The following is a 14,062-nucleotide window of genomic DNA, read 5'->3' on the forward strand; positions in this document are numbered from 1 at the left end:
CAAGGCAGTCTCAAGCCTCGTAGCATGCAAGGCAGTCTCAAGCCTCGTAGCATGCAAGACAGTCTCAAGCCTCGTAGCATGCAAGACAGCCTCAAGCCTCGTAGCATGCAAGGCAGTCTCAAGCCTCGTAGCATGCAAGGCAGTCTCAAGCCTCGTAGCATGCAAGACAGCCTCAAGCCTCGTAGCATGCAAGGCAGCCTCAAGCCTCGTAGCATGCAAGGCAGCCTCAAGCCTCGTAGCATGCAAGGCAGCCTCAAGCCTCGTAGCATGCAAGGCAGTCTCAAGCCTCGTAGCATGCAAGGCAGCCTCAAGCCTCGTAGCATGCAAGACAGTCTCAAGCCTCGTAGCATGCAAGACAGTCTCAAGCCTCGTAGCATGCAAGGCAGCCTCAAGCCTCGTAGCATGCAAGACAGCCTCAAGCCTCGTAGCATGCAAGGCAGCCTCAAGCCTCGTAGCATGCAAGGCAGCCTCAAGCCTCGTAGCATGCAAGGCAGCCTCAAGCCTCGTAGCATGCAAGGCAGCCTCAAGCCTCGTAGCATGCAAGGCAGTCTCAAGCCTCGTAGCATGCAAGGCAGTCTCAAGCCTCGTAGCATGCAAGGCAGCCTCACGCCTCGTAGCATGCAAGGCAGCCTCACGCCTCGTAGCATTCAAGGCAGCCTCACGCCTCGTAGCATGCAAGGCAGCCTCACGCCTCGTAGCATGCAAGGCAGCCTCACGCCTCGTAGCATGCAAGGCAGCCTCACGCCTCGTAGCATGCAAGGCAGCCTCACGCCTCGTAGCATGCAAGGCAGCCTCAAGCCTCGTAGCATGCAAGGCAGTCTCAAGCCTCGTAGCATGCAAGGCAGTCTCAAGCCTCGTAGCATGCAAGGCAGCCTCACGCCTCGTAGCATGCAAGACAGCCTCAAGCCTCGTAGCATGCAAGGCAGCCTCAAGCCTCGTAGCATGCAAGGCAGCCTCAAACCTCGTAGCATGCAAGGCAGTCTCAAGCCTCGTAGCATGCAAGGCAGTCTCAAGCCTCGTAGCATGCAAGGCAGCCTCAAGCCTCGTAGCATGCAAGACAGCCTCAAGCCTCGTAGCATGCAAGGCAGCCTCAAGCCTCGTAGCATGCAAGGCAGCCTCACGCCTCGTAGCATGCAAGGCAGCCTCAAGCCTCGTAGCATGCAAGGCAGCCTCAAGCCTCGTAGCATGCTAGGCAGTCTCAAGCCTCGTAGCATGCAAGGCAGCCTCAAGTCTCGTAGCATGCAAATCAGCCTCAGGCCTCGTAGCATGCAAGGCACCCTCAAGCCTCGTAGCATGCAAGGCAGCCTCAAGCCTCGTAGCATGCAAGGCAGCCTCAAGCCTCGTAGCATGTAACTGAGCAGGCATCCTTGATTTTTTTTTTAAAAGCGACCAATCAGTGTCTTATAGACCACAGAAAAAACAGTAGTTTAAACAAAATTAAGTGCTAAATTGATTCGATCTCAACGAGACTTCGAGGCAACTTCGATAACCAAGAAGGGACTCAGAAATTCCCCGACGCCCAGACGCAAGAACGCGTCGAAGTACCTCCGAGAACACTTGAAAGAAAAAAGTACGAAACCATGATCCCAGATACGACCCCACGACATGGTTAAAAGCACGACCATATGGCAAATTATGACCACACGACATGACAGAAGGTGCGCCCACATGACCTTCAACAAAATGCCAAGCCATGCCAAACTACCTATAACAATACAGGATCCCCGAAGGCAAAACCTCTAACAACCTTAGGGGAGCCCCATACATTGCAGAATTTCAAAAGAAAAACCGAATCATAACCCATGTGTATCACACAGCTCAAAGAGTTATGGAGACTCGATCCTTCGTCCGTAAATTGCAAAACAAAAATTCTACTATCACAGCCAAGCTTGTGATCCAAGAAAGACAAAGATGATAACGAAATCCCCAGTTTAGAGGCTAAAAGAAACACCAGAGTAGACACAACTCTGGTTTCAGGGTTTATTCTACTCTTGGAGTATACATAGTATACACATTCTGCTCTGGCAACATAAATCGATGCTACAAGACCGAAAGATAATTTGGTATAATTACCTTCTATCGATCGCAGCGGAGATTTAGCGCTATTGATTATCTTGCCCACGGCCCAGTCTCACACCACATCTCCTAGGCTGGAAAGGATTAAGAAATATTACGAGCGCATAGCAAAGTAAATGTCTGCATATACTGAATATAAGTGGAAATTTTCAACATATATCTATCATCTTAACGTGTTCATGAGACCGAAGGAAAAGATCAGCAACCCTTCCATAGTGCAAAACAATTAATAAATATCCGTTTCGCACTCATTTGACAAGATGGTAGTATCTCCCTGGATCGTTGCTGTCTACCAGCACACTACAGTAAGGTCAGCTAATGCGTTCGTTTTGATTGTAATAACATATGACCTTAATGTAATAATTTTGGAAGACAGTTATTATCCCCTTATAATTTAGTTGATAGGTAAACATTATCATCAAATAATTCAGTTGAAAGATAATCATTATGAGAGAGGAAGCGTCTCTGTTTACAAGATGACTGGAGGTACATGGCTAAGGGAAGTTACTATGGATGACAGGCCAATAGCATAGCGTGTATCAGTATACGAGAGGCTTGTAACAATGTCTACTAGAGGCCTATAGCATAAAGTGGTTACTAGTAGGTGAGAGACCTGCAGCATAAAGTATCTACCAGTAGATTAAAGGTCTGTAGAAAAGTTTGAGTTCGATTTTGTTACTTGACTTTATGTAAGCAAAATTCTCATACCTATATCATTTAATTAACGTTAATTAATAATGTAGTGAAAATATAATGGAAAAAATATCATTAGCCAAAACATAATTTTTTTTTACAAATTAAAAAATTTCGTCTAGAATTTTTTTATATAATATCTCAATGTACAATATTCTCCCATTTTTAAATTTATTTTACTATATAAATTATTTTTTTAGTGAAAACAGTGCCTCGTTTATACCATTTAAAAAATAAATTCCTCTATCTATGTTCTTCAAATAAGAAGAGTAAAGTCAAATCTGCCTTATTTACAAACCAATTCTCGACTTTGGCTTGTAAGTGGGTCATTTGGGTGAGATCGTGCGACCAGTGTAGAATGTTTACCTTAAGCTGCCACCGTGAGAACACCTCGCTACCCCTCCCACCTTTCCCTCTCATTCCCACCTCTGTTGGTTTTTCCCGTCTGGGTTGTCCTTTGTCCCTGGGTCAAACAGGGTCAGACTACCAGTAGAGGCGAGGTAAATGGCTGCAGATACTTCCCCTTTCTGCCCAGGACTCTAAGAGTATTGGCTGGTGTTAAGCCAGCAGTTGGTCACACAATGGAACACATGTCGGGAAAGGCTTTGCTGGAGACAGTGGTGGAGGTGTGTTGGCCAGCCTGTAGGGATGACCAGGACAACTGCTGATCTTTAGGGTAAACACTTGATGGGTGGGGGTGGTCGTGGTGTGAGGGAGGGGGGGGTTGGATGGTGACGGGGGTCGTAGAGGATTGAGGGAGGTGGCTGGAAGAAAGTGGTGGGATGATGAAAGGTAACCGGTTGGGTTAGTGGTAAGTTAGTAAGCAGATGTTCTGCTTGTACGATTATTTTTATTTAGCAAAACTGGATAGCTCAGAAATGTGCTGGTAGCCTATTCTGTATAATAGTTACATAGGGAGAACAAAAAGACAGGAGAGTGATGGTAGTGGGAGTTATAGAGTGGGAGGAGAGCGATGGGGATTTACCTGTAGTCTACCATGTTGAACAGGATACCCTCCCTTCTCCGTGTGGGACGGGATACCCTCCCTTCCCCGTGTGGGACGGGATACCCTCCCTTCACAGTGTGGGACGGGATACCCTCCCTTCCCCGTGTGGGACGGGATACCCTCCCTTCCCCGTGTGGGACGGGATACCCTCCCTTCCCCGTGTGGGACGGGATACCCTTTCTTCCCCGTGTGGAACGGGATACCCTCCCTTCCCAGTGTGGGACGGGATACCCTCCCTTCCCAGTGTGGGACGGGATACCCTCCCTTCCCAGTGTGGGACGGGATACCCTCCCTTCCTCGTGTGGGACGAGATACCTTCCCTTCCCAGTGTGGGACGGGATACCCTCCCTTCCCAGTGTGGGACGGGATACCCTCCCTTCCCCGTGTGGGACGGGATACCCTCCCTTCTCCGTGTGGAACGGAATACCCTCCCTTCCCCGTGTGAGACGGGATACCCTCCCTTCCCCGTGTGGGACGGGATACCCTCCTTTTCTCGTGTGGGACGGGATAGCCTTAATTCCCCGTGTAGAATGGAATACTCCTGATCATCATTTGCTCTCCTACTGTTTACAGGTCAGGTCGTTCACAGGTCGTTCACAGGTCGTTCACAGGTCGTTCACAAGTCGTTCGTGAATGTGAGGACGGCTCAAGTGTCACCGGGCGCTTAATACACCCACATACTCTCCATGATCCCTTTCCCTTCCCCCCTCTCCTCACCTACCCTTTTGCTTAACTTTCTGTCCTTACCCTTTCCTCCCAATTCTCCCCCTCCTCTTTTAAAAATACTCTATAATCTGCGGATCTTCTAACTTGAGGGCGGCTGTGAGAAGTATTATCAGGATTAGTAGTATAAGCAACAGATAAACACACATACACAATGGATTATGAACCCTAATTCACAATGCTAAAAGAATGAGGGACGAAGAGGAGGAGATATGTTCACAGTGTGCAGGATACTCAATGAAATAGAGATTTTCAGTGACAGAATGGTTACCACGAGTTAAACGCTGTGGTACAGATGAACATCCAACACTCAGATGACCGATAAAATTGTTAGGTAACATTAATGGAGAAAACAATGTGTTACGGACACTGGGACTTCGACACGAATAAGGCGAGAGAAAGGTTTACGACGACGTTTCGGTCCGACTTGGACCATTTACAAAATGCGTGTTATTTGTGTATTGTTCCAGTCACAATATTGTGCCTTTTTGTTCTTTCCTGGACTTTGAGATAAACGAGTGTGCAGGCCTATAGACGGACACAGACAGACATAGAGACGCGATACATAGACGTGCATACCAAACTATATGCAGACCAAATACAAATACGGAATACATCCAGACAAACCAAATGCAAAGACAAACGTACAGACCCAGAACAGACGTACACATAGACTTACAAACCAAATACAAACAAGGAGCAGGCGTACAGACACGTAGAGACGCAAGAGGAACGTACGGGTGGTCTAGCCTCCGGATATTTACGGTTACGGTCAAAAATACTAATGAAATTCACAACCAATGTGGTATTCGTGCCCTAAAGTCTGGTCCCTCAAGTCTAGCAGCAATTTGACTGCCATTGTCGGCCAGGATGTGTAGCTAGCAGCCGGCCAGCCGTCCCTAACCTCACTTAATTTACCCTTAATGACAATGATTAAAAGAATTTCGCATTGTATGGAAAAATGTATCATCTGAATAGGTTAGGGTTCCGTGGTAAAGTAATAATTTGAGGCAGGAGTTATTGAAAACAGTGTTCATTTTCATTAAATAACGTGGGGGTCTTATGGGAGAATGATTTACATGACGCTCAGGGATTATTTGTTATTAAATCATACCACGGGTGGGGTTAGAACCCGCGATCAGACAGTCACAAAACTTCAGACCGTCGCGTTAGCCACTGGACCAGGTGGCTACAATAAGATTCATCCAACTAGGTATATTTCTACACCCTAGGAAGGTTAGCATAGGCACCACTGTGACCACAAATGCAATTTTTTACAGACGAATCTCCCGCTAGCGTGGGCGTGACGAACTCTAGCTCAAGTCCTCTCAAAGCCGTCAACATGACTCACGAAATCGTAATGACATGATTGCATTTGTGGTCACAGTGGTGCCTATGCTAATCTTCCCATGGTGTAGAAATATACCTAGTTGGATGAATCTTATTGTAGCCAGCTGGTCCAGTAGCTAACGCAACGGTCTGGAATTTTGTGACTCTGATCACGGGTTCTAACCCCACCCGTGGTATAGTTTGTTTGCAATCGTGTCATTGCAATTTCGTGAGTGTTTATCTGGTGTCATTTACTTTGTATATTTTGTCATCCTGGCCTACTTAATTTTTCCTAGCCTACACACTATCGTAGCCTACACACTATATCGTAACCGACATAATTTATCCTAGCCATGTATAATTTACCTTAGCCATACATAATTTATCCTAGCCATGCATAATTTATCCTAGCCATATATAATTTATCCTAGCCATGCATAATTTATCCTAGCCATATATAATTTATCCTAGCTATGCATAATTTATCCTAGCCACAAAATTTATCCTAGCCATACATATTTATCCTAGCCATACATAATTTATCCTAGTCATACATAATTTATCCTAGCCATACATAATTTATCCTAGCGTTACATTTATTTTTTCTTACATTAGTTATCTTAGCCATATATAATGTTTCCAAGTCTTTCATAAATTATTCTGACCTACGTAAGATTAGCTAATCCTGAAATTTGTATCTTTCCCCTTGAATTTATTCAAATCTAAATTCCTTTTTATCGAGAAAAAGAAATAATGCTGTATATTTCCAGGCCAATTTGAGTTCAGTCCTCAGGTCGAGACGAGGCAGCAGCTCCCACGAGATACACTGAAGCTGGTCAAAATTTCTTGTAAACACGAGAAAAATAAAGTTTTTACCGTTGGTCTGAAATGGTTATTCTAGAACACCCAAAACAGTGAATTAAAAAAAAAGAAACTATTGAATTTTTTTTTCCCTCCCTCTATGAATATTATCCCTTGGAAATTTATTTGCCGAGCAACTCAAAATCATCATCATCAATTTTTAGGAACTGATATTCTCTCTCTCTCTCTCTCTCTCTCTCTCTCTCTCTCTCTCTGGCTAATTCTTCCACCACCTCTTCCAATTTTCCTAGTATTCTAAATCTTTATCTTAATCTCCCCTTTACATCCCTTACTTTTTTTACATATTTCCGTTTTTCTAACTTGGCTACCCCTTCTCATCCTTCGGAGTGGACAGTTGAAGTGATGCCGCCCAAAAACAGAATCGAATGGTTCCTGCTGCACACTTGTTAATGGTTGTGTTCCTGGGTGTGGGCCATTATCACTAGTTAGTGCGTAATGACTGGCTGGTAGGAACCAGTCACTCACTTCTCACTTAGTCGACACCTGAACAACTTAGGGTACAAATGGTGATAAGTACTGATAGGTATGTAAGAAAAAAAAACACGGCAAGTAGGACATTTATTAAGAACATAAGAACATAAGAACGAAGGAACACTGCAGAAGGCCTACTGGCCCATGCGAGGCAGGTCCAAGTCTCCTACCGGCTTAAGCCAATGCACGTTTCGCCCACCGGGGACCTTATCAATCTATTACAAAGAAAACAGCGTATATAAAAATGGATCTAGTCAGGTGCTGGGGCTAAGCTAGGTGATGGCTGTGTTCTTCTTAGGTACGATGTGTTTAGCCTGTTATTGATGGTAGCAACGAGCGCAGGGTGTATCCAGGGTCTGCAACGCACGTCTGGAAGTCCTTGAGAGTGTCGTTAAGTCGTCCCATTAGCAAGCTTACGTTCACTGATATATTGTTTGAGGATCTTAGATATTTTCCTCCACATGTAGATGGCGTAAATCTCCAAGACTGGATTATTTGTTATGTGTTATCTGTGGTAACAAGCTCAACGAGTCTTGCTATACAATTAAAGTTGTGTGTTGTCAGAAACCCGTCCAACTGGGAGAACAATGTACCGATCAGGTGTCTGCCTAGTGGTGTGCAAGATTTTACCTGCCTTTCTCTAGATGTTGATTAAATGTGTTGGTAACTGTATCTTGGAAGAGGTTATATATATATATATATATATATATATATATATATATATATATATATATATATATATATATATATATATATATAAACAACACTGCTTCTAGCCGAGGATTCGAACCCATGTCGTTTTGGCCCGCCTCATGGTGAACGAAAATCACATGATTGTGTGGTCCTGTGGGTTAGAGCGTCATGTGATTTTCGCTCACCATGAGGCGGTCCAAAACGACATGGGTTCGAATGCTTGTCTAGTTGCAGTGTTGTTATTAAATATATACATATATATATATAACTGGAGAGAGAGAAAGAGAGAGAGGGAGAGAGCGAAAAACTGGCATAGGCCTAGATTCAAGGGTCTTCAAACAGCACGCCCTGCCCCCTCATCCTGCTCTGTAATTACCTATGCGGGCCGCAATTAACACGGTCCCCATCTCCCAGTGGAAAAAGGGGATATTCGAATTAAGGGGAAAGGGGGTAAGGAGAGAGGGAAAGGGAATGAGGATGTTGAGAACTAATGGCTGGCTGATGGCCACCAGTAGTGTGATCTACGACCTACCTACCACCCGTGCTGCATCATACACTGTAATGAAAGACATCTCAGGGTGTTTGACTCAGGGCTGGGTGGCACGCAGGGAGAATACTTGGGAGTACATATGAGAACAAGGCAGTGCTATGAAAGCACATGGAAGTACATGAGGGTACATGGGAAAGCATGAGAGTAGTTGGAGGTATAGTGAACCGCATAGAAAAAAGTAAAGAGCAATATATTCTCTGGTCTACAAACGAGATTATCTGCTTTGTGAATAAACGCCAAGCTTCCAGGGACCATAACAGCCACTGTAGTGTATCTCTTTCTAGTTGAAGCAGAGAGAGAGAGAGAGAGAGAGAGAGAGAGAGAGAGAGAGAGAGAGAGAGAGAGAGAGAGAGAGAGAGAGAGAGAGAGAGAGAGAGAATGTCGAAGTCCATTTTTACCGGAAAATACTTAATTATCGTCCAGGAAGTGTGCGATGGAGATGGAGTGAGCGCAGCGGGGGTCTCCACGATGAAGTTATTCTTTAATTATGAATTTTTTTTTATACATCAGCAGAGTGGTTCTACCCTCCTCTCAGTGTGAACACCAGGAGGGTGCTTCTACCCTACTCTCTGTGATAGTTACTCAGTATGAACACTAGCAGGACGCTGCTCCTCTACTCTCTGTGCTAGTGGGAACACTAGCTAGCTGTTTCTCTGTCATATTCCATCACGCTAGATGACTCTCTTCCATCTAGTGATAAATTTTGTCAGACTGAGCTGGGAAATTTCAACAGGGAAAAGTAGTTGGGAGGGGATGGGTAGAGAGGGGAATAGTAATTGCCGAATGGACATGAGGACGGGATGTAGGAAAGAGAAAGAATAGAGGATTAACTGCATATGTGAGAATAGTTTAGGAATTAAATTAGTTAGCCTGTCATATATAAAAATATAATCACTTTTATGTCATTATCTGTTGTATGTGTGTCTTTGTGTGTGTGTGTGTGTGTGTGTGTGTGTGTGTGTGTGTGTGTGTGTGTGTGTGTGTGTGTGTGTGTGTGTGTGTGTGTGTGTGTGTGTGTGTGTGTGTGTGTGTGTGTGTGTGTGTGTGTGCGTGTGTGTGTGTGTGTGTGTGTGTGTGTGTGTGTGTGTAAGAGAGAGAAGGAGAATGCACGTTTTATACCTTTATGCCATGTCTCTGATAACCCATCATTAATGACTTTTTCCTGTTTCTTCCTTCAGAAATACTTGAGGGTAGACCAATGCAGACACATGCGCAGCAAGCGACGTCACCGCAGAGAGGCCAGAAGGCCCTCGAAGAAGCCTCCCGTCTGTCCCTTCAGCAACAGGGACAAGGAGATCTTGCAGAACCCAAAGGGGAACCTCCGCTGCGTCCTTCACGAGACACAGGGAGGCTCCGGCTACACTTACATCTCCGTCGAGAATAATGCCAAGTACCTGGGCGTGAGGGCAGGGCGAGTGCAGAAACTCCTCAGCAAAAGGAATTCGAGAAGAGAGCCTAGGGAGAAAAACAGACAATTCATGGTAATGAGCCAAGGGGACATGTTCAAAATCAGTAATGCGCTGTGTGAGCGCTGAGACGCTGGCGCCTGGGACACTGTTTACATGAAGGTTTTAAAAAAAAATAAGAAAACACACATGAGACCTTACACGGTGTGGCCTGTTGGGATTAGATTCCGCTCCAGAACATCGTGAACCACCGGGCGTGGAACTGAGTGCCCTGTTGGTGTCCTGTCTCTGGAAGACGTGCAGCTGTGTGTGTTTTGGGTGACGTGTGTGTTCACTCAATCGAGTCGCGAGTGCTCGCTTAGTCGACCTGTGTGCGCCCTTTTACCCGAGCTTCTCTATTCACATTGAGTGCTTCGGTTCTGCCGTTCAGTGTGTGTGTGTGTGTGTGTATGTATGTATGTGTGTGTGTGTGTGTGTGTGTGTGTGTGTGTGTGTGTGTGTGTGTGTTTTCGTTGTGGGTCACCAGGTTTAGGACCGCCATCACTCTCCTGCCTTCAAGAGTGCTACTTCTGGCTCACTCGCCCTTCCTCAGCTTTCAGAAGTATAAAGCCTCATTCCTTCCTGTGGGAAGTGAAGCCTCTCCCGGTAGGCTTACTGGATCATCACTTATTAGCTCCGACGGAAGGTTATCCTGTCGTGAATACCTGAAGGAAGAAGCTGTGACCTGGATGGAAAGGCTGAAGACCCTGAAGAATCTACAGTCCCTAGTTGAAACATTACTAATAGCCGGCGGGAAGCAGAGATGTATTGTGTGATGAACCATTGGTGTTACTATCTTATAAGATGAACTGCTGGTGATTTTAGGTGAAGCACTATTGACCTCAGTTGAGGCACTGATGCCTTATGTGAAGCACATATGCCCTGAGCCTCGTGGTCAACCTCAGTAAAAGATCTGAAGCTGGTCTATATATTGTATAAACCCCCATATACTAGTCCTTAAATTTTTAGACTTACAATAGGCTAGTGAAGTGTATTGTAAATATCGTTCTATCAGATTTTACGATTTGTAAAAAAAAAAAAGAGTCAATTTTTAAAACTTGCGTAAATGTAATACATTTTACTAATGATTTATTTTTTACGAATCTTGTTTTTAGGTGAAAATGATAGAGTAAATGCCAAAGCCTTTAGGTGTAGTCAAGCCTTTTACAGAAGTGATGACAGGTACAGACACTTCATAGTCCTTTCCTAACAAATCAACAACCCCCTCCCCCACTCCGCCATCCATTACAGTAAATAAGTGTACACGGGTTCTCATGCACCGTCACATACAGATGTATGAGGCGGAGTAGGAAGGTCTGGGGGCGGATACCCTATCATCCCCTTAACTACGAAATTAAAGCTTTACAGAGAAAATTCTTTTTCAGTCTAGTTAGTTACTCATGCTGTAAGTTTTATGTTGTTTAATGATAATTTTGAAATCAGGCGCTAGGAAAATATCAAGTGGAAAATTATTCCGCTTCCCTTTAGAAAACTGCGAACACGTATACACACACACACACACACACACACACACACACACACACACACACACACACACACACACACACAAACAAACAAACAAAGGGGTCAGGGTGCAATAGTTTGAAACTATGAACAAAAACCCGACGATTTACATCTTAGGAAACCAATCAGGTAAACCAGATGGTCCTTTCCTACCTGGGCAAGATTTTGCCCCTCTTCTCTGCCACTTTTACGAAGGCTTTTCCTCCCATACCTATTTTACCCCCATTACCACTCTATCCTCTTCCCTTCCCACCTCGTTCTGTATCCTGGAGAGACAGTAGCGCTGGCTCTGATGGTTCCCTCTCTAGGAATTATATTCTTTAATTGATGGCTTAATGTTTATCCTTATGGATGGGTCGGTGTTAATGTCTGGAAGCGGCCATGTCTGCTGCCGTCTGTCTCACCTGTCACTTAATGTCTCACCTGTCACTCAATGTCTCACCTGTCATTCAGTGTTTCACCTGTCACTCTTCGTTAGTTCATCTCTCCCTCTCCCAGCCCTATCTCTATGGCCTCCATTTCCCCAATTTTACCCTGCCTCCCCATACTTTTCCCCCTCCCCATTTCCCTCACCATCCCGCTACTCATTATCTAAATGAAATAATATTGGTAGAATTATTGGCAAAAAGGGAAAAACGACACAAGTGCAACTAATGTGCCGTTACGGCTTGACAAAGCTCCTGGAGAGCGAAACGTTGCCACAATAAAATGTCACATTAGTTGCACTTGTGTTCTTTTGCCTAACATTAACTCCATCTATGCCATACCCCTTCCTAGAGAACATACACGGCATGACGTGTATGTTCTTAGTATATACACACTAAGAACAGGTAACGTGGAGCCATAATAAGGCTCGTATAGTCGATAGACTTTAAACCCCAATAACCAAGCACCCAAATCCTTCACTTCCTGCACCCCTTCCTTCCACCCACGCAGAAGTACCCCATCTCTTCCCACCATAGTTAACCATACAACACACTAGCTACTGGTTCTTACAACCATCTGCCTGGTTGTTAAGGGCTACCTTAACACATTCCATTCCTGATGTTAGGGTAACCCTCCCTCCCAGATTTGAAAATTTGTATATAAATAGGCCTAGTGCCGCTTTTATAATGTTTTTCAAGGGTATTAGTAAACTTACATTCCAAGAACTCATGAGTTCCGTCTGCATACACACTGTCAGGGAATGTGTCTATCTTAGCGGACGGAGGATCGAGCCTCTACCACTCCTTGGTCAGAATAACCCATGTTTCATTATTTTTCACACATTATGGTACTCTAAATAGCTATAATTATGAAACTAACTTGACAGCCTCACGGTGTTTACGAACGCGAGATTAAATTTCACACAAGTAAATGTGGCAGACTTAAATGCCAACACAAAGTTTGTTTTCTACACCTAAAATTGGCTCTTTTTTTTTTAATTTCATATATACATTTATATAATTTGATCAACACCACAGGAGAAATCACCATGCGTGCCATATTTTGTTCATATGTATAAATTATGAGTATAAACTAAATTTTCAAGTAATTCAGCTGATTTTGGAGTTCTGAAATGAAAATTCTAAATATACTGACATTTTGAAAAGGTTCTTCATGATAATTTTCGAGCATTTACAGTGCTTATATATATATATATATATATATATATATATATATATATATATATATATATATATATATATATATATATTGTGCCGAATATGTAAAACTTGCGATCTTAATTTAAAAAAAAATCATTCTGAACCTAACGAAAAAAAATATATTTCATTGTATTTGTTCAGTATTAAATTATTGTAAACTTATCTAAAATATATTTAGTTGAGTTAGGCTAAATTAAATTGCGCTTGTTATAATAGGGTTAGATAAGTTTTCTAAGGTTCTTTTGGTGCAAAATTATAAAATTTTACATTAACATTAATGAAAAAAAGTATATCTTTAAACGTATAAGAGAAAATTTTAGAAAGGACTTAATTTTAATGAGTTCTTGCTAATTTACCAGTTTTACCTATTAGGCACGACATATATATTTTGAGGCAACAAAATGTTGACATTTTTTGTCATAAATTATAGATGGGAAGTTTGGAATACTTGTCCACTAGTGTTAAAGACTGTGAGAAACATGGACTTGTCCAGGATTGACTGGAGGAGGGTCCTGTGCGTCCAGGACTCACTGGAGGAGGGTCCTGTGCGTCCAGGACTCACTGGAGGAGGGTCCTGTGCGTCCAGGACTCACTGGAGGAGGGTCCTGTGCGTTCAGGAGTCACTGGAAGAGGGTCCTGTGCGTCCAGGACTCACTGGAAGAGGGTCCTGTGCGTCCAGGACTCACTGGAAGAGGGTCCTGTGCGTCCAGGACTCACTGGAGGAGGGTCCTGTGCGTCCAGGACTCACTGGAGGAGGGTCCTGTGCGTCCAGGACTCACTGGAGGAGGGTCCTGTGTGTCCAGGACTCACTGGAAGAGGGTACTGTGCGTCCAGGACTCACTGGAGGAGGGTCCTGTGCGTCCAGGACTCACTGGAGGAGGGTCCTGTGTGTCCTCTACTCTCTTCTGGCATAATGTAGACAGGTGAAAAACTATATATGAATCTCATGTAACTATTGGTGGATTGAAGAATAACAAATAATAGTGATGGTGATGGTGGTAGTGATGGTGACAATGATGGGGGA

General features: G+C 44.0%; 1 protein-coding gene across 3 annotated transcripts in view; it reads left to right on the forward strand.

Annotated features, from left to right (window-relative positions):
* LOC128693949 (uncharacterized) overlaps positions 1 to 13,012 on the forward strand; it is a 96,366-nt gene extending 83,354 nt beyond the window's left edge. For all 3 annotated transcript variants that reach the window (XM_053783873.2, XM_053783875.2, XM_053783874.2), the window contains exon 5: positions 9,602 to 13,012. In XM_053783873.2, coding sequence (XP_053639848.1) covers positions 9,602 to 9,958 — 357 coding nt within the window. In that variant the 3' untranslated portion in view covers positions 9,959 to 13,012. The remainder of the gene's footprint in view (positions 1 to 9,601) is intronic.
* The last annotated feature ends 1,050 nt before the right edge of the window (positions 13,013 to 14,062 follow it).

This window comes from Cherax quadricarinatus, chromosome 33 (genome assembly GCF_038502225.1).
Source record: "Cherax quadricarinatus isolate ZL_2023a chromosome 33, ASM3850222v1, whole genome shotgun sequence".
Classification (NCBI taxonomy): domain Eukaryota; kingdom Metazoa; phylum Arthropoda; class Malacostraca; order Decapoda; family Parastacidae; genus Cherax; species Cherax quadricarinatus.